Below are 26,608 nucleotides of genomic sequence, written 5' to 3'. Positions count from 1 at the left end.
TAAAAGTTTTGCAATCGATAGTGGATGATATGGCACCTCACTTGGCCATGATTTTCAATACTTGTGTTGATACGGGAGTATTTCCCGATCTAATGAAGCACAGTCGAGTCGTTCCATTATTTAAATCCGGATCAAAAAAAGACCCTACAAATTTTAGGCCCGTGTCTATTCTACCGGCAATAAGTAAAATCTTTGAAAGAATCATTCTGGATCAATTGCTATCACATTTTAACGTTAATAAACTATTCTATAAAGATCAGTTTGGATTTACACGGGGCAGGTCAACGACAGATGCAGGCACCACCTTAATCAAACACATATTTGAAGCTTGGGAACAACAACTAGATGCAATAGGCGTGTTTTGCGATCTGTCGAAGGCCTTCGACTGTGTTGATCATGACACTCTTATTCGCAAGTTAAACCACTATGGCGTGAAGTGCAAGGCTCTTGATCTCATCTGGTCCTATCTTATAAACAGAATTCAGAAAGTAGACATAAATAAAACTAAGTCGTCGGGGTCTATTACTTCAATGGGCGTCCCCCAAGGATCTATTCTTGGCCCATTCTTGTTTCTCGTTTATATTAATGATTTGCCTTATATAGTTAATGAAAAGCATAAGTTGGTTCTCTTTGCTGATGACACATCTATTATATTTAAAGTAAAAAGGAAACAGAGTGATTTAAGTGAAATAAATGATGTATTGTCCTCTGTAGTTGATTGGTTTACTACTAATAATTTACTTCTCAATGCCAAGAAAACGAAATGTGTTAGATTTTCTTTACCTAATGTCCAGCACACGAGTGACGCACAGGTTGTTTTAAAAGACGAAATATTAGATTTTGAAGATGAAGCTGTTTTTCTAGGCTTATCCTTGGATTCAAAATTACAGTGGGGAACGCACATTTCTACACTGGCAGGTAGACTAAGTTCAGCAGCATACGCAGTTAAAAGGATCCGTCAACTTACAGATGTTGAGACAGCACGGCTGGTGTATTTTGGATATTTCCATAGCGTCATGTCTTACGGCATTTTATTATGGGGCAAAGCCGCTGACATTAATTCAATCTTTGTTTTACAGAAACGTGCTGTACGTAACATATATAATATAGGCACAAGGGTGTCTCTTAAAGAGAAATTTAAAGAAATCAATATTCTCACTGTTGCTTCCCAATATATTTACGAAAATATAATGTATGTAAGAAAAAATATTGAAATGTTTAAATTGAATAGTGACATACACAATTATAATACTAGAAATAAAAATAAATTGGTGATTCCAAGATTCCGTTTAAATAGAGTAAATAATATGTCGTTTATGGGGAACAGTGTGCGCTTTTATAATAAGTTACCATCTAACTTAACGAAATTGTCAATGAATAAATTCAAGTCAATTGTGAAACGACAGCTTTTACAAAAAGCTTATTATACTTTTAAGGAATTCTTAGAAGATAAGGATGCATTTATGTTAAAATAGAATATATATATAGTTATAAGATGACATGTGAAAGTGCTAGCTTAAGCCTATTTACAGAATAAACGTTTTGATTTTGATTTTGATTTTGAATATAAGTTAGCCAGTCTATAATAACATTAATAACCTTCTTAGCTCCTGCGTGGAAACTGGTTGATTTTTACTTACATATCAGTTATTAATGTCTTTTCAAGTGAGATATTTTTATGGCATACAAAAAAGATCAGGTTTTTTGTTTCTGTGAAAGTTTCACTGTACCTCTGCATAAACTATAATTAGTTTTTTGAGGTAAGTAGAAATAGTCTATCTTTAAAATTCACTGCCACAAATCTTGACTATAGTCTAAAATCTGTAAGTATGAACTTTTGACACATCGCAACGCCCGTAGAACGTAAACGCGCAAGACACTTTGAAATTATAAACAAAATCCCATAACGATATTACACCTTTTCATGTACGTAAACACAATATTTCTCTTTTCATAAACATAACTTAATGAATGTTACATTTCTTCATCTCTTAGTTATTGAATCTTTTACGATAACAATTTAGAATGCATACAGTACGGTCTACGTCTTTTTTTTTAATTTAGCACTAAATGTGACCATGTCTGCTGTTCCGATTCATGTAACATTTCCGTAAGTCGATAAAAATCGATTATGTAATCAATAGGCAATATAAATATATTGTATTAGTTATGGAAATATTATAATGTCATACATAATTAGTAGATATCAATTATTAATTTTATAAGATTTGTGATACTAAATATATAGGAAAAATCTGTTGTAGTAAAATCGATTCGGACAATTCATAATTAATCGCTAAATTTGACACACGATACGTCTTAGCCCCATCACTAATTACGTCAATACTCAAGTGTCAAAAGTTCATTCTTAGAGATTTTATACTATAATTGGTAAATAATGGGGGCCATGCCTTGTTATGTCTGCTGAGTTACGAAGCTGGGCCTCTAGCACTTGTCGACAAGTTGTTATAGCAGTCGAAAGAAGTCACTTCAGGACTTTAAAGATAAAACAACATTCATTAGTGTATAAAGACAATCCATTTATATAAGTAAGCACTCAAATTATATTTTTAATAATACTTTTCTCGCTCTTTCGCCAACTTGTCAAGGGGCACAATTAATTCCAAAATTGGTTCGGACGTCTTCAAAATAATTGGATGTGATGTCTGTGTAATTTTTTTTGCAGATCTCTAAATCTCTAGATTCTCTAGTACCGCGCCCGTTTTAATACCTCATTAACTCGATCAAGAGCATTATTTCTTACACTCGTTTTATTGTTTCTTCAGTCAAATATTTGTCTATAATTGGAAAATTCTGCGACTATCCAACATTGACTTTCTTCCCGATCATTAATCATCACTTTGTTTTACCCAAATTTCCTTAAGGAAATCTACATCAAAGTCTTTTCGTATCAAATTAAGGTTACTTCCTTAAACTATGAAATGAATGCGTTCAACTTCGGATGTCTGGATGTAATTTCTTAAAATAACATTGCCTTTCAAGTGTCTAAAAGTGCGGTGTACTAAAAGGAATGTATAAATGTATTCCCTGGAGTGCCTTTGCGACAGACTAAGAAACGCATGGTGTGGAAGTTAGTTACAAGCGAGGGCGGAAAATTTGCAATCCTTTCAAAACATACACATAAATATTAGGCAATCTACCCAAGTCCGTAATCTATCTTTACCGCTATCTGTTAATGAATCTGTACTTTTCTTAGATTAATGCAAAACATTACGGGTATACAATTTAGAAGCATTCATAATAAATATAAACAACCTAATTAGTTTTCGTAGAACACTGTCCATTTGGGGAACTTGTTCTAAATAATTTCAGCGCGTAGAAGCATGTAGTCAGCAAAACTGTGAGCTTAGCACCCCTGCATAAATATTTGTATGCAGGGGTGCTAAACTAATAGTTTTACTGACTGTACATAGATTCATAGCTAGAATTAGTCAACGGAAAACAGTCTAATGTGTAGTTTTTAATATAATACCTATTTATGATTGCTATTAGCCATACAATCATGCATCGGGCGGAAAGTCTTATAAAAAGGAGAAAGCCTCTTGCCTAACCTACAGATAATATGAATACCTACGTAAGAATCCATTCAAATTAACTCTGAAATGCAGGGGCAGATTCTTATACGCCTGTAATAATTTGTAGGGTGATTGCTGTTTGTTTACTATTTCACACATATTTCACTATAACTGAGCGTTAGCTCTAGTTGCGATTTTGTACTCTTAAGTCTTAAGGAACCATACCTAATACCTAACCAGTCGCTCGGCGCTGTGCACTCGCGACCGAAGACGACGGCAGCATTCTATTTGCGTTCGATCATTATGCGGCAGCACGCTTCTTTAACTGTGTAACAGTACCCGGCCCGTTTCCGTCCGCCGTCTCGCCCGTTTTATAGGCCCTGTGTGTAGTCATTTGTCAAGTTTGCACGAATTTGGGAAAGGGTGATACATGAGTAAGAAACTTGTCTGTTCTGAGTTTACTAATGACTGGCTTTATAGTTGTTTGTCACTTATTTTTTTTGTTACAACAAAAAAAAATAAGTGCTTACTCGTATTTAACAAGTGTGTGAAGTGAATTCGGCAATTCATCATTTCTTTATACTTATCTAAGGCTCAATGCACAATCCGAATCCGACTTGTTTTCCGTAAACAACAACCACTACGACCACTCGTATATCGATTATTTAACCATATTTCCACCTTACAATTGCGTGGCCCTTCTTTTCATTATTTGAATTATTACATACCATACCCATGGAACATTACCTACGAACTATACTTGGTCATTGGCCGGACTTATGGGAATAGACGGAGAAAGTCTTTCTTTATTTGTTTTTTTTTTTTTTTGTTCTTTAGTTAGAATAAAACATTTTTATTTTAAAAACCTCAATCTCGCCTTTTACTCGCCAGTTCGCTTAATTCCCATGGCTTCTATTGCCAAATTTAGAAATAATCTTCCTGTGACTCATTCTAGTATAATTGTCGCACTTTGCATTCGCCTCCTACCAAATTAGACGTCTATGTTTAGTCTGCTAGGGAAGACATTTCCAGTTATGCACTGAAAATAAACGTGTTTCTGACTAAACAAGGTTTCATCACGACGAATTGTTCAGGTCTGTTCTTGACCATGGTTAACATCAGTGGCAAAGTGTCCACAGAACTTGTTCTTCACTGACTTGCTTATTTTGATTATTGGACACCTTATATAACAACGTTTGAACAAAAACCAAGCTCGAATTTGGCCAACGGATACAGATCAATAACATTAGTTGTTTACTCACATGTTCATTAGCTAAACATATTCTGGTCAACGATCCCGATATTAGTGTAACGTTTACTGAGCTGTTTGTGAGCTGTATATTCTTTGTCCGCAGCATGTGTTTATGAGTGGAGCACAGGAGATGGGGGGCGCGCGGTTCGTCGCGTGCGCGCTGCTGCTGCTGTGTCCGCTGGCCCTGAGTCGCCACGACGAGGACTTTGCCTTCGACAACAGCGAGGAGTTCCAGGTAAACATATACTTAAAGGGTAAAAGTTGCTAAAGTCCAAAGAACACACTTAAGCGTCGTCATGTCATGTCTTCCATTAAACCGACAGGCCATGAATCTTGACTAGGGTGGTGATAGTCGTCAGATGTGGCCAAAAGTACTGAATAAGTTAAGTTACTGCTATATAAGTTTTCCTGTCAGAGTAAGTAGTCTAGTGCAACTGTTGCTAAATATCCAAAAGTTAATCACCAGACTGTGTGTAAACTAAACTCACAACAGCATATGTCTGCGAGTTGAACTATTATGTAGTCAGATGTCTCTGCAACTAACACTGGCACTGGCTCCTAGTTAGCAAGGGAAATGGTGCGCTACGAACTTTGCTTATTTGGATGACCACTGCAATTTGGTAGCTTTGTACTGAATTAAGTAACTTTTACCATCAGCCGTAAAAGTGCATGGCGACTTATCAATGAATTCATTCATAATTTCTCAATGCAATTTCGCAGCTCTCTGTGCATTGTATTCGTACTCCAGGTTGACTCTCATATACTTTTACTGTTAACGCTACTGAGTTAATTTTCAGCCCGATAACTTTATCATTACCCAATTGGTTTTATCTGTATTCTAAGTATTCTGTAACAACATAGTTTACTGAACACCTATGGATTTTATGATCGTACGGGATTCCTTGTTCTTTTTTAGGGTTCCCTGCTAAAAAGGTACAAAAGGAACCCTTATGGTGCGACTCTGTCCGGCCTTCCGTCTGTCTGTCTGTCACATCGCTAAATATCTCGAGAACCACTTAAGCTATCAATTTCAAATTTGGAATAGTTATGAACAACGTTAACCCAGACACTGGAAACTGTCCAATATGAAGAAGGGGCAAATTTCAAAGTATAGGGACTAAGTCAAGTGGGGTATCATTTGAAAGAGATCAAATTGTACATTCCAAACTTATTTTTTTTTTCATAGAGAAAAAAAATGTTTTATGAAGGAAAATGTAAAAAAAATACTGTGCAATTTAACCAACTTTACGTGTTTATTACAATTAAAAACTTTATGAGATTAGATTAAATACACCTTTTTTCAAATAAAAGAACAATTTTTGAAACCGGTTCCCATGATAGAGAATCATCCTCGAAAGACCAACATACATGCATTACATCGCGCAAATTAGTTTGTTAATTAATTAATTAATTCTTCACAATTTGCCGATAGATGGCGCTGTACACAATTATACTTATTATAGGTACTTCTGTTCAAAAGTCTTTCGCTTTTATAGTTACACGAGATAATTCAAAGTTTGTACGGAACCCTAGTTTTTTTCATTAGTTGTCCTTCTCACAACCGGCTACAGATAAAAGTAAAATATGTGAAGACATTATGACACAGAAACATAAACGCACACGTATTCTCTAACTAGTTAATCTGTTTCTCGGATGCATGGTTTCACAAAGTAGCTATAAGTCAAGATATACCCCTGCTGCTCCTTGTCGAATGTGTCTAGGCTTCGATCCATTTAGCATCGAACTCTGTCTCAGCTAAAAATCACAATCTGTAAACGTCGCAGTAAATCTAACTGAAATAGTGCAGTTAGTTTCGCCTGTCACAGAAAAACACCGCTTACCTGAGGAAGTAAAACAATCTCTTAAAACTTTTCCCCCTCGGCACAAGAAGACAAAGGATTATTCTCCCTTCAAGTAACTTACGAGTAATTTATTTTGCTTCCTTTCAGGTTGAACTAACAGCAAACCATTCAGAAATAGCGAAAAATGGCCTAAAAAGGTTATGGGGTGTTCCTGACACATCGGCCTACGTGGGACACTTGTTCCGAATGGAAATACCCAAACAAGCATTCACCGGCGACGTACTAGCGTATAAGGTACGACTTCAATTCCATTCGTTCAATAGAATTTGTTCAATTCAATTCTAAATTCAAATGTAGCACTTTGGCAAAGACTTATGCTCCTTCGAATGCTGGGAGATTTTATAGAAAGTAGATCGAGTCAACGAAGAAATTGAGTTTGAATTTTTACATTCTTATTTTTAACAAATTTCTGGCGAGTCGTCCATAGGATTTGATCGGCTTGCTTATTTTATGAAGTTTAGGCTTATCCAAGAGTTCTTGGAGAAAAAGTAGGCAAATTTATTCCGATTTGCCTAGGTTTAACGCATTTCGCGGATAGATTCTGTCTTTAGTGAATCAACTACGATTTGTTATTAAACAAATAGATACTTGATTTCTTAATGAGTTGAGTCTTCTTCGACTAACCAATGAGTCACAGATTTATGAATGTGCTGTCCAAGTGTTGAATAAATCACTTGCATAAATAATTAATTGGTTAGCCGCTACGAGATAGTTACGACGTAAACGAACTCATTACAGTGTATATGTAGGTAAGTATTATTAAAAGTTCAATTTTCCGGTCCATCGCTCTTCCGTCCGCGAGTCGCTTACGATAACCGGAACAATTGCCTAGCACTATGATTGATTCAGAAACATACAATTGGTTACTATTCGTAGTAGCAAAGAGAATTGGTTGTAATAGAGAAGTAAAGTGTAAGAAAAAAACGTGCCCCTTACATTCAAAACAGATGGCGCTGTACTGTGCCATATGTTTTTCGGTCACTGAATTGTCAAACGTCAACTTTTGACAGTCAGAGTTACCGCAATTACCTACAGCGCTATCTCGTTTACCTGACAAATTTGAAGTACATAATTGTTATAAGTTTTACACATCTTTCTCAACCAACGTATGTTTGCTAGTAGTTATTTATGTTCCTATTTATACATAATTCGTGTTGCGAAAGACTGTCAAAGAAACTGTTGATGACTGATGAAATGAAAAAAAATTGCAAAGTAAAGGAAAGTAGAAATGGTGCTTAATGCCTTAGGGCATTGATACTCGTACAGTGGAAAAAAAACAACATAAAATAATAGTTACATGGATAAATAAAGATGAAATTGTCGAATGTGACATACCTAGTTGGTTACTAAATTCTGTTACTGCAATAATCTTTATCTACATAAAATATACGAACGAAAGTTGAATAAACTATATATTAAAATGAAGTACACAAAATCAGGAATTGCATATGACAATATCATTCAAAATGGCCTCCTCTGGCCTTGACACAGGCCCTCAAACGACGAGGCCAGTCATCAATAGCGGCACGCACGATTGTCATGTCTAATTCCGTCACTGTCTTAACTATGGCCCGCTTGAGGGAGTCAAGATTTGTGTAGGGTTTTAACAGCCTTTCTCTTTAATAACCTGCCATATGGCATAATCCAGGGGGTTAAGGTCCGGGCTGGAGGACGGCCAGTCTTCGTGGGCAATAAAGTCAATTTTGTTGCTTCGAAACCAGGCTTGAGTGGTTTTTGCCTTATGTGCAGGAGCTGAGTCCTGTTGAAAGACCCATGGCTGGTTTTGAAATAGGGTGTGGCTTAAGGGCTTCACTGTTGGTTCAAGAACGGTTTCCTGGTAAACTTTGGCCCCAGTTTTCACACCTTTTTCACAGAAATGAACCTGTGTTAGCCCTGAGTATGACACTCCCAGCCAAATCATCACATAAGAGGATTGATGGCCTCGTTGCACTCTCGGAACAGCCGCAATCGCCTCTTGACTGTTTTTTGCATACACTTTGTTATTCTGGCGGTTACAACATTCGTCAATGGTAAAATTTTTCTCATCTGTAAATAGTATTATTCGGTGGCCATTTTGTGCGTACCGCTTCAATAGCACGCGACTTCTCTCTAGCCTCATAGTCTTTAATCGTTCATTAAGCAAATGACCTTTTTGTCTGCGGTAAGCGTGTAGTCCAAGGTCTTCATTGATAACTTTTTTTAGGGAGCTTCTCTTCAGATATCTGTATTGCCAACAACTTTCGCTTCCGGACGGGGTTTCCTGCAATTCTCGCATTCACTGCCTTTATTAGAGCTGGGGTCCGAACGGTGCGTGGTCTTCCAGACCTCTTGCGGTCATCGAAGCTCTGAGTACTATTGTATCTGTTAATTATGCGATAAACAAATTGTTTGTTGATTTTTAGGTTTTCAAGCAACTTCAAAATCATTTTTGGCGGGTGCCCACATTTGTGCAACGCAATTACTGCGATACGATTCTCTTTTAGGCCCCAATTCATTATTATGGATACGACGAGATAAGTGTTATGTGTGGTATATAATTATAGCTCACAAATCCACCACATTATGTCATTTTTTATTTTTTCGGTAGCATTTGTTTTAACGGAAATAAAGACGTTGCAAATCGAGTAACAGAACTTAGTAATCAACTAGGTAATGTGTGCCTAACATCAGCCCATAACAACACATTAATTACACAGTCCCATATGTTTTTTACACAAAGCTAATCATACAAAACTGGACATGCCTCGTTAACGTTAATACCTTTACCTTTCCCTTTACCTTTACCTTTACCTTTTTCGTTACCTTTGAGGTAATAACGATGAATAGGCATAAGCTTTTGGCTGTTACTGCTCAAGACTTACAACAACAACTTTTTCACCGATTTTGCTTTTGCCAAACAGTGATATAGGTAATTTACAGATATGTTTATTTAAAGTTAACCAATCGTAGCCTACGATTAATAAGACGATGATAGCTAATTTAAGTTTTTTGTAATGCACTTTATAATCCTGACTAACTTACGGCGTTATTCGCCAGGTCCACAGTGAAGATGGCCGCCGAACGCCAAGCTGGCTGGCCGTGGACTCGAGACACGGGCTGATCAGCGGCGTACCGCAACCGCAGGACCTCGGCTCGCACACCTTTACTGTCACCGCGCATGGACGGACCCGCGGGCTCAGTGCGTCCGACTCGTTCACTATCGAGGTAGGTTCAGGACACCGACAGACTCCAGACGGGCTGATCAGCGGCGTGCTCCAGCCGCAGGACCTCTGCCCTCTTATCTTCACCGTCACCGCGCACGGAGGACCCTCGGGCTCAGTGCGACGGACTCATTCACTATCGAAGTAGGTCCTGGACACCGACAGACTACAGACAGCTTAAATAGCGGCGTTCCTCGGCCGCAGGACCTGGGCCCGCACACCTTCACCGTCACCGCGCACGGAGGGACCCGCGGGCTCAGTGTGACGGACTCGTTCACTATCGAGGTAGGTTTAGGACACCGACGAAATCCAGACAAGCTGATCAGCAGCGTGCCCTAGCATCGGGCCCTGAGCGCGCATACCTTTACGGTCACCGCGCACGGACGGACCCGTGGGCTCAGTACGATGGACTCGTTCACTATCGAGGTACGTTCAGGACACCGATAGGCTCGAGCCAAGACTTGGGCGTTCATAACCACGCACAAAGGGCCCAGAGGCACTTTCGAACATACCATGGAGATCACGAATTGTTCAGTTGCTTAAATAAAGTTGGCAATACTGACCGATGTTAAAATTTTAAAGCAACTGGTTAGTTTTAATTTATTTTAATTTAACAATTTGCGGAGGAGGAGAACTAAGTAGCATTAAATTGGTATTTTGCCTGATAGCGTTTCAAATTAAGTTAGCTGTTTAATATTTCTGAGAGCCTATTTAGAGTAGTCCTACGAGTTTATTGATCGGATTGTAACATACAATATCCACATGACCAATAAATAGAAAATTGCTACTTAGACTATCGTTGTTATTTCAACCGCGCAATTCTTTCACTCACTATTGTATGCCTATACAAATCATTTAATTGGAAAAGTATAAAAGAGCCCAGCATCCTTCCCCGATTAGTGGACTGAGACTAGTGTGTATTGGCCAAACAAAGAAAGTAGGTCAGTCAAATGAAGCCAGACCGCTTTTGTATGACTTCTGACTCTTATTTGTGAGGCGGATGAGCGGTTTATTACAGTTTAGATGCACTTCATTGATGGCTACGCGGACGCAATTGCATGCAAAGCGGACTCGTAACTTTCAATTCATGTCAATGAATGTTTTAACGTTCAGGGAACTTAATTGAAATAATGACGATAGTTTGATAGTTCCTGCTTTTAATATCCTTTTGATGTTCAATACTTACCTGATTAATTATTATTAATGGTCTGGAGTGCCATCAATATAAAAAATAAGTGATGTTTGGACTAGCTCCTTTGCGAATGATAAATAAGGTTGCTTTTTCATTGGCAATCAATGGTGATCATTGCGTAAGATATTAAGTGTGCGTTTTTATCCATACAGTTTCTAAAATAATAGGATAATAGAACATGCAAACAAACAGCTGGTCACGCACAATAAGAGCGGTCGCAAATTGTTTTTTTTTTATACTACCTCGGTGGCAAACAAGCATACGGCCCGCCTGATGGTAAGCAATCTCCGTAGCCTATGTACGCATGCAACTCCAGAGGAGTTTGCGCATTGCCGACTCTAACACTCCGTACCCTCGTTGAGCTCTGGCAACCTTACTTACAGAAAACAGAACGTTGCTGAAAACAGGATTTTCTTAATCGATGCATGTCCCGTATTTTATGTTCATCCTTTTGTTTCACAGGTGAAGAAAGCGGAAGAAAAACCCCACTCCAGATATGGCTCTTGCGTGGGCTCCGAAAACCGTCTAGTGCTTGCAGTCCTGGTGGACGGCGCTTTCCAGAATATCTCGCCGCGGCAGCGGATACGCGCGCTCATGGAACTCGCCAGCTTCATGGCCCTAGACTGGGTAAGATCTCCGCCTAGCCTTATTTCCCATCATTTGGGGTCGGGTAATATCATTGCTGTCGGTTTAGGTATATTATATTTTCCAAAGACAGAGCGGGCGGTTCCGGGCGACTGCGCCTTCCAAAACATCGCGCCCAGGCAGCTACATGACTCTAAAATGCCGTCAGCTCATATTTAGTGAGAGTGAGAGTTGATACAGCAACCTATATCAGTTAATTACAAAGTGTGCCCTGCGGGCCCGTAAGGGCCTTTTATGACAACTAACAGACAAGTACTGCAAGCCATAAAGGCCTAATACAAAGTTACGACGAAACCTTGAGTACCACTACTGGTATAGAGCTCACATGCTAGTGTATCTAATTTAGATTTGTTTACGATGCGTGAATTTCTCATTTTTTTCTAGTTATTAATTAACTTGCTTGTCTCATTTGTTAAAGCTTGATACCTAGACATGATCGTCGTTATGATGATTGAGTGACTAAGCGGTCTGATTAAACGCCCATTTCGACACTTTCGCTTATTACACGCAAGTAAAGGAAGACGGTATTGTCATTACTTCTTGTCATTAAAATTAGATTTCATCAAGTAAAACATTGTTTTTTAGTTTATTGACCACGGAGTATACAGTAATTTGTGAAAAAATATGTCAAATAAAAACGAAGTCACGTCTTCACATACAATTTGGTTGCTTCTAGCTTGTGCTTGACGGATCTACACATTTTATTTTGTAACTTCTATTAACAATCATGTTGTATGTATTACGAAAAGCATGCATTGGACGGCGTATTTTAAGACTCAACTTTATTCTATTTCTGTTAAAGTGTAAGTAAATGTATAAAAACATTGTATCAATTACATACCACGAGTAGTTTATATCAGCCTATTGCGTTTGTTTTCGGACATAGTCCATGCCTCCACACCTGCTATTTCATAGCCATCTAGTAGTCTGTTATCACTGCCGAAACTTATACCCTACTCAATTGCTCATATAGATCTACTACATTTATTAAAAATGGAAACTGATATGTATTTGCAGGACGAGTTCTGGATCGAGCCGTACAAGGCGGAAACGGCGCGGACGCAGTCGGTGCTGATGAGCGGTGCCGGCTCCGCCTCGCGCAGGCACGGCGACGCCACGACTGCCATCTGCTTGAATGTGAGCCAATGTTGTTGTCTTCCTAAGGCCAGATATGGTTGCGTATATATGGAATGATCAAAATTAAATACACGTTTTAAAATTGTTGAAAACATTCCAAAAACAACCTACGTAATTCCCTCTGGACACGTGGTCCTACTGCCCTTGTCCTACCGATCGAACCACATGAACTTTTTTTCCGACGGGTCCAATTAACCATTCGGACTAATGAAACTATCATTTCAATGGCCACGTGATCCTACTAGTGATAGGACTACGTGAACTTTTGATTTCCTGTTGGTCCGGTTGCCTAATCGGGCTATAGAAACTGTCGTTTTCTTAGACCACGTGGTCCCACTAATCGGGCACAGCGTTCTAGACATGAGTAACGCGATCTGCATACTGCGTAGTAGGTAACTTTCTTAGGCAATAATATAAAGGCCAAAGTGTCTAGTCGTCCGCTAAACAGACGTGTAAAAGAAATTAGTCGTCCGCTAAACGGAATTTCCCACTTCATTTGTTTACAACCACGGATTAGTATCATTCTTCAGAGCCTATATAGGTGCGACGACGAGCGAAGTGAAGAGGAGTATGTTAGGTGTACTGTGATCAACACAGTGCGCGAAGCCGAGCGAGCGTGCCACGGCAGCGGCCGGCGAGCGCCGTGACCGACGTATTTATTGTACGATATTACTCGGCTAGGTTGCAGGAAAAAATAAGTTCATGGTCCGATCGGTAGGACGAAGCGGAATAACAAATCCTGGTAGTCCAATTAATCGGACCAGTCGGAAAAAAAGTTCTTGTAGTCAGATCGGTAGGATAAGGGCAGCAGGACCACGTGTCCAGAGGAACGTAATTTAGTCGGGTTTTTGTTGCTCACCAAGTTTAGGTGGGGTCGCCTCAGCGGAAAAAAGCTCTGAAGCTGTGCAGTGAAGCTGCTGATTAAAAGACGTTCAATTTTAACTCAGATACAATTGCAGGTGTAGACCGAACTCTTCTCAAGAATCTCAACTTGTTGCTATCCAAACAAAATTTACTTAATTTATACTACCTTTTACTAATGTGCCTCCAATTTTCATGTCATTCCAGGTGGGCTGTGGCGAGAAACTATGGAGCCGACATAAGGTGTTGGTCGCAGGTCTACGCGAGCAGTCCCGCGACGGCACGCTGGCGCACCTGCTGCGGCTGCCCGTCATCGGCTGGAGGCTGACGGCCGTCAAGCCTGTGCCTCGGCTGAAAAGACAGGTGATTAACTATCCCCAATATTGTGCATATTGGTTACAGCCGTCACAGGAATGGACCTGTCGCATGGGCGAGCAGACACCGTCGCCCACCTTCTATGGCTGCCCGTCATCGGCTAGAGGCTGACGGCCGTTAAGCCCGGCTCAAGAGGCAGGTGATTATACCCAGCATACTACGAGTCCAGTGATCGCTGGTCGATGCGTGTAGTTCGGCGACGGTGCGCTGGCGCTCCTGCTGCGGCTGCCCGTCATCGGCTGACGGCCATGAATCAAAGTTCAAACCCCTGCCCTGGTCCAAGAGACAGCGGACTAACTAACACATTCCGAGTCTAGTGGTCGATGGTCCCAGTCTTGTGACGGCACGCTTCATCGGCTGGCGGCTGAATACCATCTTCAAGTTTGTAACAATCAAATTATTATTTCTAATTACAATATCGTTTCATGTTGTTTCTCGCAGTCACCGCAAGACCTGGACGACGGTTCCGGCGCGGGCTACGACAACTACGACGACGAGGAGGACGCGGGCGACTACAGCGGCTACGACGACGCCGAGGACGACGACATTTACAAGGACGTCGACCCGCCCGCCGGGCCCGAGCTGGTGAGTACTGGCCTGCGTACGATACTCTACCGTATTATCCTTACTTATGGTTGGATTTCGTCTGAGTAATACAGAGGCGCCAAGGAATATGCGTGAGTATGACTAATAATGACTGCGGGTATAGTCGTTCGGTTTTCAACTGAGATAACCTTTCCTTTCATGTTTGTTAAATGATAATTATCACTTGCCTGTTGGGATAACTATCACATGCCTTTTACTGTAACTTGTGAAGTATAGTTAAAACAGGTCATTTAGAATCCACTGGTTGTTGCTATATGGTTTGTGATTCAACATTTAAAACCCACATTTTCATGATCTCCAGTCTCTGGCAATAGGTACAAGATACGAAAGGAAAAGTTCCATTAAACAGAGTTAATGACTATAGTAGGAATCACCAATTAGTTTAACCGTCCGGTTCTTAAAATAAAATGACCATCGTGGTCCATTTCTACTTGTGTATTAAAATAAGCAAAAAAAAAACTAATTATGTCGGTGATCCGGACCGCGGTCCGCCATTTGGTGACCTCTGCATAGTCTTATAGTGTTTAGGCGCCAATGTTCATCCTTCATCTTCACTATTCAAGAGTGACGCTTTTATCGTTGAAGTGATCGTCATAGTTATTTCGACGACTTCGACGATTCTCGATAGGCCGTTACGGCTCTATATCTCTAAATCGCCTAGTTCCATAACTTTGTTCTCGTTACTATTAAGAAAAAGTAGTCATACCGTACCGTAAATTAAAGCTCGCAAAATCAGGAGAACTAAAAATGGTCTCATCTATATTTTCCTAATATTTTGAGATCATGTTTGTGGCGTCGTCGAATCCGCATTATCTACAGCATATGTTTTTCATGAAGACATAACTAACAAATCTCATTCGCATACATTTCTGATCTTGCGGAGAACCTTCAATTGGACAGAGAAGTATCATTTTTAATAAAAACAACAAGATCTATAAGTCTGCGCGGTCCATCAATGACTATGAGTAAGTATAGTAAATGCATTGTTTAATGGCTTAGTCATTGACGTCTATTAGCCTTCTCTTGAATTGCTTTGAACCAGCAATTGTTTCTTGTTATTTAAATTAGTTCTCAGACCTTGAACTGACCGTCATCTTTACTAATAAGCGTCATTGTTGCGTGAAAACCGTCAATTACTAAACATTCTACATATTTTTAAGAAAATAAGACGATTGAAAAGTGCACATACTTGTTTGTTTGCATTTCAAGAGAAACTTTTAAGTAGAGTAAAACCAAAAGTCTTATTAACAAACCTCATGACATGCAAAAAACCACTACATGCTTGGGTGACGCTTAAAATGTTTCATCGTTATTTTATAATTGCGCGTCATAAAACTTAATTTAATATGATAGTTTTAAGATACTCGTAAGGCGTGTCCCTATCTCATTCATTGTTCCCTTACCCGGTATGACCCTGTCATCCATCTTTGTAAGGCTGGAGGTCCAATATCCATTTTTAGATCATTAGAGTGAGACTTTAGCCTTACAATGTAATCCAATCATCATCGATTGATTCATTGAAAAATAATGCTTAAGAAAATAAAATAAATAATTCAAATCGTGTACGCTTCTAGTAAACGTAAGAAGTGAATATATATGACAGTACTCTATATTTAACCAACGAAATGCATATACAGTTGCGGAAAATAATTTATCATATTTGTGTTTTTTTTTATGAGAACGACTAAGGCTGCCTAAACGATTATCATGTGAAAGTCCTTTAGATGGAGAGTAAAATCATATACTACATTTGTATGACACCATATAAGAAACTCGTTTTGTACGAGTTTATTAAAAAGTGCATAAAATAACTAATACTCGAAATATAGGTAAAAGTGGTTTATTAATAAAGAAAACAACAAAAATTACAGATTCTGCACTGAAAATCAAAATATTAGATTAGTACTAGGTGCTGAAACCCTTTGCATCAAGAACAGCTTGGCATCTTCGGGGCAGTGATGCAATGAACTTCGCGAGGAAAGAACTTGGAATGCGTTCCCGCTCTTCCTTTAATTGTTCAAATCTTTCGTTGACATTTCTTGCACTCACACGACGACCTAGCTCCTTCCATAAGTTTTCTATAGGATTCAAGTCCGGACTTTGGCTGGGCCATTCCAAAACCCTCACTCTACGTTTTTTGAACCATTGTTTAACAAGATAAGACAAATGTTTCGGGTTTTCTTGCTGAAACATAAAAGCTCTGCCGAAATTTTGGCGTGCCCAGGGAAGAAACACATCTTGTAATATTCCTTCATAAACTTCCTTCGTCATAATGCCGTTTATTCGATGTAAAGGACTAACTCCACTTGCACTGAAACAGCCCCACACCATAAGGGAGCCGCCGCCGTGTTTGACTGTAGGGAGCTGATACTTGGGGTCATAGCGAGCATTGTCGGGACGTCGTGCGTAGGTAATTCCATCTATTCCGAACAGTAAAAACTTGGATTCATCGCTACAGATTACCTTTTCCCACATTTCCGCAGTCCAAGAAAGATGTTCTTTCGCATATTGTTTTCTAGCTGCTCGATTTTTCTTGGAAATCAGTGGTTTCTTTGCAGGACGACGAGCACGAAGTCCACCATCCATCAGGCGATTTCTTACAGTACGTACGGACACAGAAACTGATAAATTTCCACACGATATTTCCCGCATAATGTCGCTCGCCGTGAGTCGTTGATTGTGTCTTGCTATTCGCAAAATGTTGCGGTCTACCAAACTTGATGTGCACCGTAGGCGACCAGGTCTGTTGGGCCTTTTGACACACACGTGAGCTTTTTCGTTTCGATATAGTAGACTGATGAACTTGAAATTGCTTAGCCAGCGTCGATTATGTGAAGCTGAAGCTGTGAAGATTTTTATAGCCATTTATAATTGCTTCTTGTGTAGCTACTGTTAAGTTTTTATTTCCACGAGGTCTCCCCATGACGGAACTGATATTTCTTACAAATATGATTATTAATTAGCACGATATTCCGTTTTTTATCGACTTAAATACTACTAGTGACGGACGCTAAATTCCAGAAAAATTAATTTCGAAACATGCACCGGCCTGTTAGCGTATAATTGGTTGAGAATAAATCAATATAACCTTTTTTGATTAGTTATCAACAAATTCAGTTCTTGGTTTCATCTAATTTGAAATATTTTACAGAAAAATCACTTTATGATAGATTTTTTCCGCTACTGTACCTATTTAACTCTGTTATACCTACCGATGATAATAAAAAAACAATGGACGGAACAAACCCAATATTATGTACGTCTTGAGTGTGAAACTTGGAGGATTTAACAACTGGAAACGTCTTGTCTGAAATTTTCTGTACAAAACAGTCTGCTAATTTTTGCGGGGGAGGGGCACATCAAATGTATGTCAGCTAAAAATCAGTCCATACAATACATATGACTATTGGCCGAGGTTTTCGACAGAGAGTTAAGTAAGCTCTTAAAGGCGAGCTCCAGTTGTTCCATCCTCCAAGGTGTGAAATGATTAAAAGTATTATTTTCCAATGAATGTCCCTTTGTAGAGTAAATTATTTAAAGGAATGAAATCTTGCACTTATCTGTCACGCCATCATAGCCGCATCCATCAAGACACATTATTTAGCATGGAATGTTGAATGGAAATGCCGTATTGAATACCTACTGTTGGAATCCCCCGTACTAGCAATGGGAATCGGTACAGAACAACATGTTGGCAAACATTCGACTAAAATCAATAATTACATTAGGTTTTAAATTTTCTAAATGTCATCACCAATATTTGACCAAACATTGTACATTTCATACATCAAACAGCATAATAATTGGATAATAAGAGAAGCTTGGAGTCGAAAGTATCATACTTCATGAATCATACCTACACCGACGTTCATAATAAGTCGTTTAAATTTAATATACATAATATAAAAGATCATAATTGAGAAGTGAGCTTTGTGTGCTGTTATTAACTATTGTGCTATTTCATAATTTCGCCTCTAACAGAAGCTTAAATAAAACACAGCGCAAGTTTCAAAGCACTTTCCTGAAGTTCCTACACGGTAAAATGCTTAAAATCCATCCAAGCGATATCCAATTGTAGCCAAGGCGCGTTCACTGATCAGTAAGGTCTGAATGAAAGCAAGCCCATCGCTTATCTTTACCCCGTCACAATAACCACACACAGGGCTCGCTTACTGTATGTACAAATGGGTGGCAGTACTAACCTAGTCTGTGTCGCGGCGCTCGCGCTGCAGGTGGACGCCCCGCCCCCCGCCGTCCCCCCCGCCGCGTCCCCGCCCCCGCCCCCACACCCGCACCGCCACCACCACGGCGAGTCACCCGACACCACCACCGACACGTTTCAGACCGAGGCGCCGCCGTCGACGACCCCCGTCCCCCTCCCGGCCCCGCCCCCGCCCGCTACCACCCCGCCCCCCACCGAGCCCCCCGCCCCGCCCGCGCCCCCCTCACCGCCCACCCCGCCATCCCCGCCGCCCGCTACCGAAGGAACTACGCGCGCAGATGAAACCACTCCCGAGCCTGCCTCTACTAATACATATACCACGGAGGTTTGTCGTAACCCAGCTGCCGCATCTGTGTGAGCATGGCATGCCGGTGTGATGTTGTTCTCAGTTTGACTTTATTTCACTGTAAATAAGACAACCTTGCCCTGTTTGTTTAGCTGATATTGACATCACACTGTTTCAAAGCATGTATAATTTGTTATCATAGTATGTTGTGTGTGAAATAGTACCCTGTACCCCGGTTTAATTTATTCCTTTTGATTGTACTCTTAGCAACGTAGTTCACATTACCTATATTTATTTTACGCTAGATTTCCTTCATAGTTTTGTTCCGTCAGAATATAATTGATTATTTATTTTGAAATGTTTAGCAGTAGATAGAGACCACAGACTGGAATATTTTAGTAAGAACGTCAAAATTATTTGTTTCTGTCAAACAACTTACGAGTAACAACATTTTTCAATCAAGAAGTGACAGACAGAACACTTACTGATTAGAAACTTAAAATGCACTGGCATGAAGTTTGAAGTAGTTCTCCTTGCGTGCAAAATAGCTTATCGATTTTTTAAAAACATACCCAGTAATACCCATTTTTGAATAATATTAAATATTTCAGCTGGAGCCCAAAGTGAAAATCACTCCGTACGGCGCCGAAACAGCATCAGAAGCCAGTATTGTCAGTTATTCTGCCGTCCCAGCAGCAATTCCCAGGGGCTTCGACCATGACCATGTTATCATAGTACCCGGTGATGATGCCACCACCACCGAAGCCGAAACGGTATGTATACCCACCATTCATCTTAGCCACCTAACACTTCACAGTAGACTAATTTTGACTCAGAGTGGAACTGGTGTTAATATAATACTTAGAATAGTGTAAATTTTTCCTCACGATTTCCATTTCCATCGTTTATATTAATATGTAAATATAACTGACTAATCTGATGACGTAGAAACAACGATATCAATTGTATTCTAAAAGCTTGAAACATCATAATTTAGGTGTTTAGAAGCCTTCATGCACTGTTATTCACCCACGCGTAGGTTTCGGGTCTACCATTTTAGGTATAAAGCTTTCAAGTGCCAATTAAATCTTTTCATAAGGCTAGTCGATAATAATACGTTATAAGAACCACATGACTCCACATGTATCTATGGGGAATCATTTATTAAAAATTTCACCAAAGAAAATACCCTATGGAATAAAAATGTAAGGTGTTCATGTTAATGATAAATACTGAGAGTGGAGCTTCCTATGAGGTACAATTTCTAATATGCAGTACCTCTAAATACTTCTTAGTCTTGTTCATATATCAACTCGTTGTTTCTACGTCCACCCTTCACGGCACATCGTGTGAGCGTCGCATGGCACTTTCAGCAGACCGTTATAATTCGCGCGTCCAACGAGCCCTCTTCCACCGAGCCGCCACCCTCTTCCACCACGCCCGAGGCTCCAGCTCCCACACCCGCCGCCACGTCCTCCACCACCACGACGACCACCGAGCCGCCGACCACGACGTCCACCACCTCGACGACCACCACCACCTCGACGACCACCGCGGCGGCGCTGCCTGAGACTGAATTTACGGAAGTCACGAAGGAGGTTTGTAGGAACCTATTAGTTCTAAAGAACCAAAGAGTTATGAGTTAGGAGGAATAAAATCTAAGAAAAAATCGTGCCCTAAATTTGACAGAGGAGAAGATCTCGCTGTTACAATAGGCAATGTATAGATTTTCTGAAATGATTTTTACGCCTAGTTTTTAGACCGTAGCAAGCGGTCGGCTCCCGTGTTAGGGACTTGAAAAAGCAACTGTATCTTCGACTCAGTCCAAAGGCGCGCTGTACAAGTGGTATTGAACCTTTAAGAGTCTAAGGAGAGACTTTGCCTCCTTGTGTGTTTTCTACTACCGCTTGTACAATGGGCTGTGCTCTGAAGAATTATTTGCCATGATGCCAACGGCCGCTTTCAATCACCGCACCGCTCGCCGTCGGCAGGGTCAATTGGTCGCGCACTGTGTGGTTTAAGACGAATTTCCTCTCGCGAACGCTTCGGCTGTGGAATGTGCTCCCTGCCGAGGTTTTCCAGAGGGGCTACAGTATGGAGTTCTTCAAAAAAGGAGTGTACAGGTTTTAAAAGTGTTGCAGGCGTCCATAGGGTACGGTGACTGCTTACCATCAGGTGGGCGGTATGCTTGTTTGCCACCGACGTGGTATTAAAAAAGAATACAGTATCGTGATAGTAATACTATCATAGTATTAAGGTTCAAATATATGTGACACCTCATAAGATAACATGTTTTGGTAATGTAGGACGATCAACCACCTCAATGTAGGCGAGCGCTCATATTGTTACATATATTTAAACCTTAGTACTATCGCGATACAGGTGCTTTTTATAGGACATTGTTGCTTTGCCAAGTGACTAATACGGGAGCTTACCGCTCGCATTAAAGAAACAATAGCTTTTGTTTAACTGATTAGGTTCTGAGGCCTAAAAATTATTTCAGACACTTCATACTACATATATATATATATATATATATATATATATATATATTATCTCTGGTTGTTAAAAGATTGACAAATCGATTACCACAAAATATATGACGTCACATAGAGCTGTCTATTTTGCCTGTCTAGGGCACTATTTTTTCTTCTACTTTACACCTCGACAGTCAATAACTCATTAATAGAACTGAGAGATCCTCTACAAGTTTGAACGTAAGTGTTTCTTGATTCTGTGGAACTAATAGGAAATATCCATACCATACAATTCACTAGCCTAGCCTGCCTAAACATTCTGCGGCCTACGTAAAACTCTGATAATCTTCAGTCCTTCTTGTATAGCAATTTAAATGTCGGTGCTGCCAATTTAAAGTCGCTTCATTCAAGATGAGATCCAGCATTTTAAAAGCCAAACAGGCCGAAAACGACCTAGAAGCTTGAGACAGTGATCCACAGTTCTCGTAAGTACGTTAGCATCGTAAAAATGGGTTATGGTGTGCACTGAAAATAGAAGGGATGTACACTGCACAGTTGCAGCCTGGTAATGGTTTACTTAATCTAGTGAATGCGTGTGTGAAAATCACGGGAATAACATGGTATTTTTGAATCTTTTGGGCGCATTTTCGATCTTAATTAATAACACTAACTTTTTCAAAATTTAGAAATAAGTCGCTCATTAGTCATTATACTCATCATGACCCGAAATTATCGCTATCGAAACATCGGCTATTAAAATCCATATAAACTACCTACTGGAAGTGTTTTTATTTCTGAAAAACCATGTTTCCAAAATCTTGTCGTAGTAGATTTTAAAAATAGTGAAACAGATATTTAAATCATTAGTCTTTTTGAATAATTTGTCTATTTTATTGCTCATTCAAACTAAATAATTAAAAATTCATATCATGTGTTTTTGTGTTACTCAGTATTTCTGTACTTTTGTATGGTATATAAAAAATATTATGTTATAGGTATACCTATACACTTTTTGCCACATTTATCAACTTATACCTAAACCACTCAGTAATCTACAATAGAGTGTACAACGTTCCAGGAGTCTGTCACACCATCGGAACGATCAAGCACAATCTTCGGTCGGACCACTGAGACTGTGACGTTCCCAATACCTGTGACCAAGAAACCGCCATCGCTCAAACACCACATGAAGAAGGTTGCCACTGCTGCTGGGAAAGCATTTAGGTAATTGATTAATATTTTGAGTACTCTAGGCCTTAAAGCCCGACATTTGCGAAAACGATTTATAGAAAAGACGCCTAGGATTGTAAAGTGGGGGAAAGAGAGAAGAAAGGCAGCCCATGCAAAAGCCGCGGGAACACTAGGTGGAAGAAGATTCTGTATTTTCTATTCTTTCTATACCTATAATGATTATAATGAACGACGATCTGCTATCAGTCGTACAAAAACTGTCTAAAAATCACCCGTGACCCCTTCTCCTTCCCGGCTCGATTTTCTCTACAATGTCAAATAGGTACCTATAATATCAAAAAAGCGAGAGGGACAAGAATATACGAAGATGTCAACATTCTGCGACTGTTCAGCAAATAACCATGACCATTTTATAAACATTGTACGAATGCACAAGTAGGAATATTGATGTATGAAGAATAAGAATGAATGAAAAACTTTGTAGGCGTTAAAGATGTTACTCATAAACGTCTGTCAAATCTAAAAAGTGTGGATAATCCCCTATTCGTCATTTTGACATTTCTGTTTGTTACAAAGAGATAAAATTTAACAGAGGTTTGTAAGAGGTTGCTAAGTTTTTTGAATAAGGTGGTGAATATGTAATGTGTTGTTCAGATACGTGATCCCCGCGAACCTGTTCACGGACCCCGAGGACGACAACAACCTGACATACAGCATGTACATGAAGGAGGGCACCAAGCTCGGCAAGAACTCCTGGATACAGTTCCTGCCTTCCAAACTGGAGGTGTATGCATTGTGAGTATGCGTTGTATTACTAATTTAACCAGGGGCATGACTCATCGTTATGAAGCCACCATAATGTCTACTGTTATCAAAAATTTACCCAATATTGCATATATCGAACTTCACTTGGTAGTCCAGTCTTCCTTTTGCATAAGACTTATATCAATTGTGAACACTTAAAGTTATGAAAATCCTGCAAAATGTAGTGTATACGATTTTACTTTTGCTTGTCAATGAAAAGGCATTATACTCTGTTGTTTTTTGTTTCCACCTAATTAGGGGGACCTATTTTTGTGACATTTCAGGCCTTTAGAAGCGCACGTGTCTCGCTGGAACTTCGTGATCGAAGCACAAGATAGCGAGGGCCGGACAGCTCAAGGACCGCTCGATATCACCGTCCAACAGGTACAATCCGGGGGTTATTCGCGGATGGTCTAAAACGCAAAATGACTAGTGTAATATTTTGCCTATATCGCTTTTAGTCTACATCACGAACGGTCTAGAACGCAAAATGCCTACATCATTTTCGTCGTTTTATCTTTACGTTAGCGATGTCGACGGAGCCCCGCTGCCGCGGGGCTCCTATTTTGGGCGGTTTGGCCTTCGGCCATTTGAAGATAACTAACAAACCTAACCTACCTAATGAAATAAATAAAACCGGCCAAGAGCATGTCGGGCCACGCTCAGTGTAGGGTTCCGTAGTTACTCTTCCGTCACAATCAGCTAAACTGGAGCTTAAAGTATAGTAAATTGTTAACCAAGGGATGAAACGGTACCTTTCACGAGAGTTAAACAAATAGGCAAATTTGCATAATTAGGTAAAGTAAGTCTTTTTACTATGAAGGTGGAACTTTTTGCGATAACTCAAAAACAGCTAAACTGATCATGTCCGCTATAGTTTTCATTTAATGTCTTTCTTAAGCTCTACTTCCACGATTTTTTTCATAATTTTTGGACCTATGGTTCAAAAGTTAGAGGGGGGGGGGACACAATTTTTTTTTCTTTCGCAGCGATTATCTCCGAATATATTCTCTTAATCAAATTTTTGTTGAAGACCCCTATTAATTTTGAAAGACTTTTCCAACGATACCCCACACTGTAGGGTTGAAGCAAAAAACGTGTAGGGGAGGTACCCTCAAAAAAATTAAATTTTTAGATTTTATTGTACGACATTGTCGGCTTTATTGATTTATATATCCATGCCGAATTTCAGCTTTCTAGCACTAACGACCACGGAGCAAAGCCTCGGACAGACAGACAGATAGACAGACGGACATGGCGAAACTATAAGGGTTCCTAGTTGACTACGGAACCCTAAAAAGTGGTCATTTTGCGTTCTAGACCGTTCGCGATGTAGACTAAAAGCGATATAGGCAAAATATTACACTAGTCGTTTTGCGTTTTAGACCATCCGCGAATAACCACAATCCGGCTTATATATCCATCATGTGTGGAATCTGTTAAAGGAGGATTGAATTTTAAAATCAGAAATCATCGCATTTATTCTTGACAAACTATAACATACAAAAATATACACAACAAGGAAATTTAAACATAAAATAAATAAATAGTTTACCACGAAATGGTCCCGCCTCAGCATAAACCTAACCCCAAAGTAAGCGCTGCACAGACTGGTATTTGACCCTAAAAGTTGGCCAAAAATATTTTTAAGTTCCAATGGCCTCTTAACCATTTGTTATTTAGGTTTTAGCGTTAAGAAGGTAAAAAAAAGACATTAATTATTACTTTCATCTTTTATTGGTCATTTTCTTCAAAGCTTAGATTGGCAATGTTTTCTATCAATAAATTCAGGACATCAGCAGAAAGTGGGTGTTTTTTTTATTTTTCCTGGTTCTCATGCCTGTCAGGACAGGATCAGATGTTAATAGCAGATAGCAGTCTGTTCAAAACATCTGCGTTGCAGGCTACCCGGGAAAACTTCCGTGTATAGTTCTGTCGGACTTACGGAGAAAAAAAAAACACCAAAAATAGAGGGGTGCATTGGGGTGGCTATTTTGGACTTTATATTAAGGAAAGTCTATTCTATAACATACCATTCAAATGTTTGCTGGGAAATGCTTGGAAACTAATTAAAACTTCCAATGTTCTTGCAAAACTTGTCTTTTCATATAAAATTTCCCGGTACTCACTTCTCAAGGGTATTAATAAAGAAAATCAATTAATTATTAAGTAAAATTTAGTGTTAAATAAAATACATACCTGGTTCTTCATAATCCATATTAAAAACAAACACAAAACTGGCCGATCAAGGAATAACAAATATTTGAAAACAATGAAATTTGAGCGCATCGAACAATCACGCGGACACTTTCGGCGAACGGTAACTTTCGACTAAGCCTTGGCGGGTGGTGGATGGCCTTAGCACGTGGTATTTTTTTTAATGTGTGGAGGGGTTATCCTATTTTTAAGAAACAATGGTTTAGATGGGGAACAGCGGATATAAAAAAAATGGATTTTGGCCAGCTTTTGAGGCACAATACCTGTCTGTGCGCTGATCTACCGGCGAGACCGTTTGTGGGTCAGGAACACAGCTGTACGACACGGCATAAAACTGAACGCAACTTAATTTGCGGTGGCTTTTCGTATCAAATTATAAAAGCTAAGCTTTGTGGCTCGATTAAACGGACACTGACAGAAACTATAAACACTCACACAAATCACAAATCACTCTTCTGTATTCTTAAAATATTAATGATATGCGGTACTCTGGGAATGAACGAAGATTGAAATTTTATTTTAGTTTATCTACACAATTACACACATATCATAAATCCTCTATGATGCGTTGAAAACCGCAAATTACGACAAGCATAAAGATAAGCTATTCTGTTAGAACAAATGTATTATCTGTGAAAATGTTATTACCTATAGGGAGTATTACTGCAATGTTCTGCCGCCAGTGTGCAGCACTAGCACCTTGTGCCTTAAACTGTATTATGACAAGTTTTCACAGATAATAAAA

General features: G+C 39.6%; 1 protein-coding gene across 5 annotated transcripts in view; it reads left to right on the top strand.

Moving 5' to 3' along the window:
- LOC133527585 (dystroglycan 1) overlaps positions 1-26,608 on the top strand; it is a 142,113-nt gene that overhangs the window by 102,977 nt on the left and 12,528 nt on the right. For 3 of the 5 annotated variants that reach the window (XM_061864641.1, XM_061864642.1, XM_061864643.1), the window contains 12 exons: positions 4,892-5,023; positions 6,738-6,884; positions 9,687-9,854; positions 11,505-11,669; positions 12,705-12,824; positions 13,893-14,048; positions 14,502-14,645; positions 19,786-19,947; positions 20,548-20,772; positions 22,730-22,875; positions 23,497-23,637; positions 23,931-24,030. In XM_061864641.1, the coding sequence (XP_061720625.1) occupies positions 4,901-5,023; positions 6,738-6,884; positions 9,687-9,854; positions 11,505-11,669; positions 12,705-12,824; positions 13,893-14,048; positions 14,502-14,645; positions 19,786-19,947; positions 20,548-20,772; positions 22,730-22,875; positions 23,497-23,637; positions 23,931-24,030 (1,797 nt within the window). In that variant the 5' untranslated portion in view covers positions 4,892-4,900. The remainder of the gene's footprint in view (positions 1-4,891; positions 5,024-6,737; positions 6,885-9,686; positions 9,855-11,504; positions 11,670-12,704; positions 12,825-13,892; positions 14,049-14,501; positions 14,646-19,785; positions 19,948-20,547; positions 20,773-22,729; positions 22,876-23,496; positions 23,638-23,930; positions 24,031-26,608) is intronic. The other 2 variants (XM_061864644.1, XM_061864645.1) reach the window with 2 other exon arrangements.

This window comes from Cydia pomonella, chromosome 18 (assembly GCF_033807575.1).
Source record: "Cydia pomonella isolate Wapato2018A chromosome 18, ilCydPomo1, whole genome shotgun sequence".
Lineage (NCBI taxonomy): Eukaryota > Metazoa > Arthropoda > Insecta > Lepidoptera > Tortricidae > Cydia > Cydia pomonella.
This window is presented reverse-complemented; position numbering and strand designations above follow the sequence as displayed.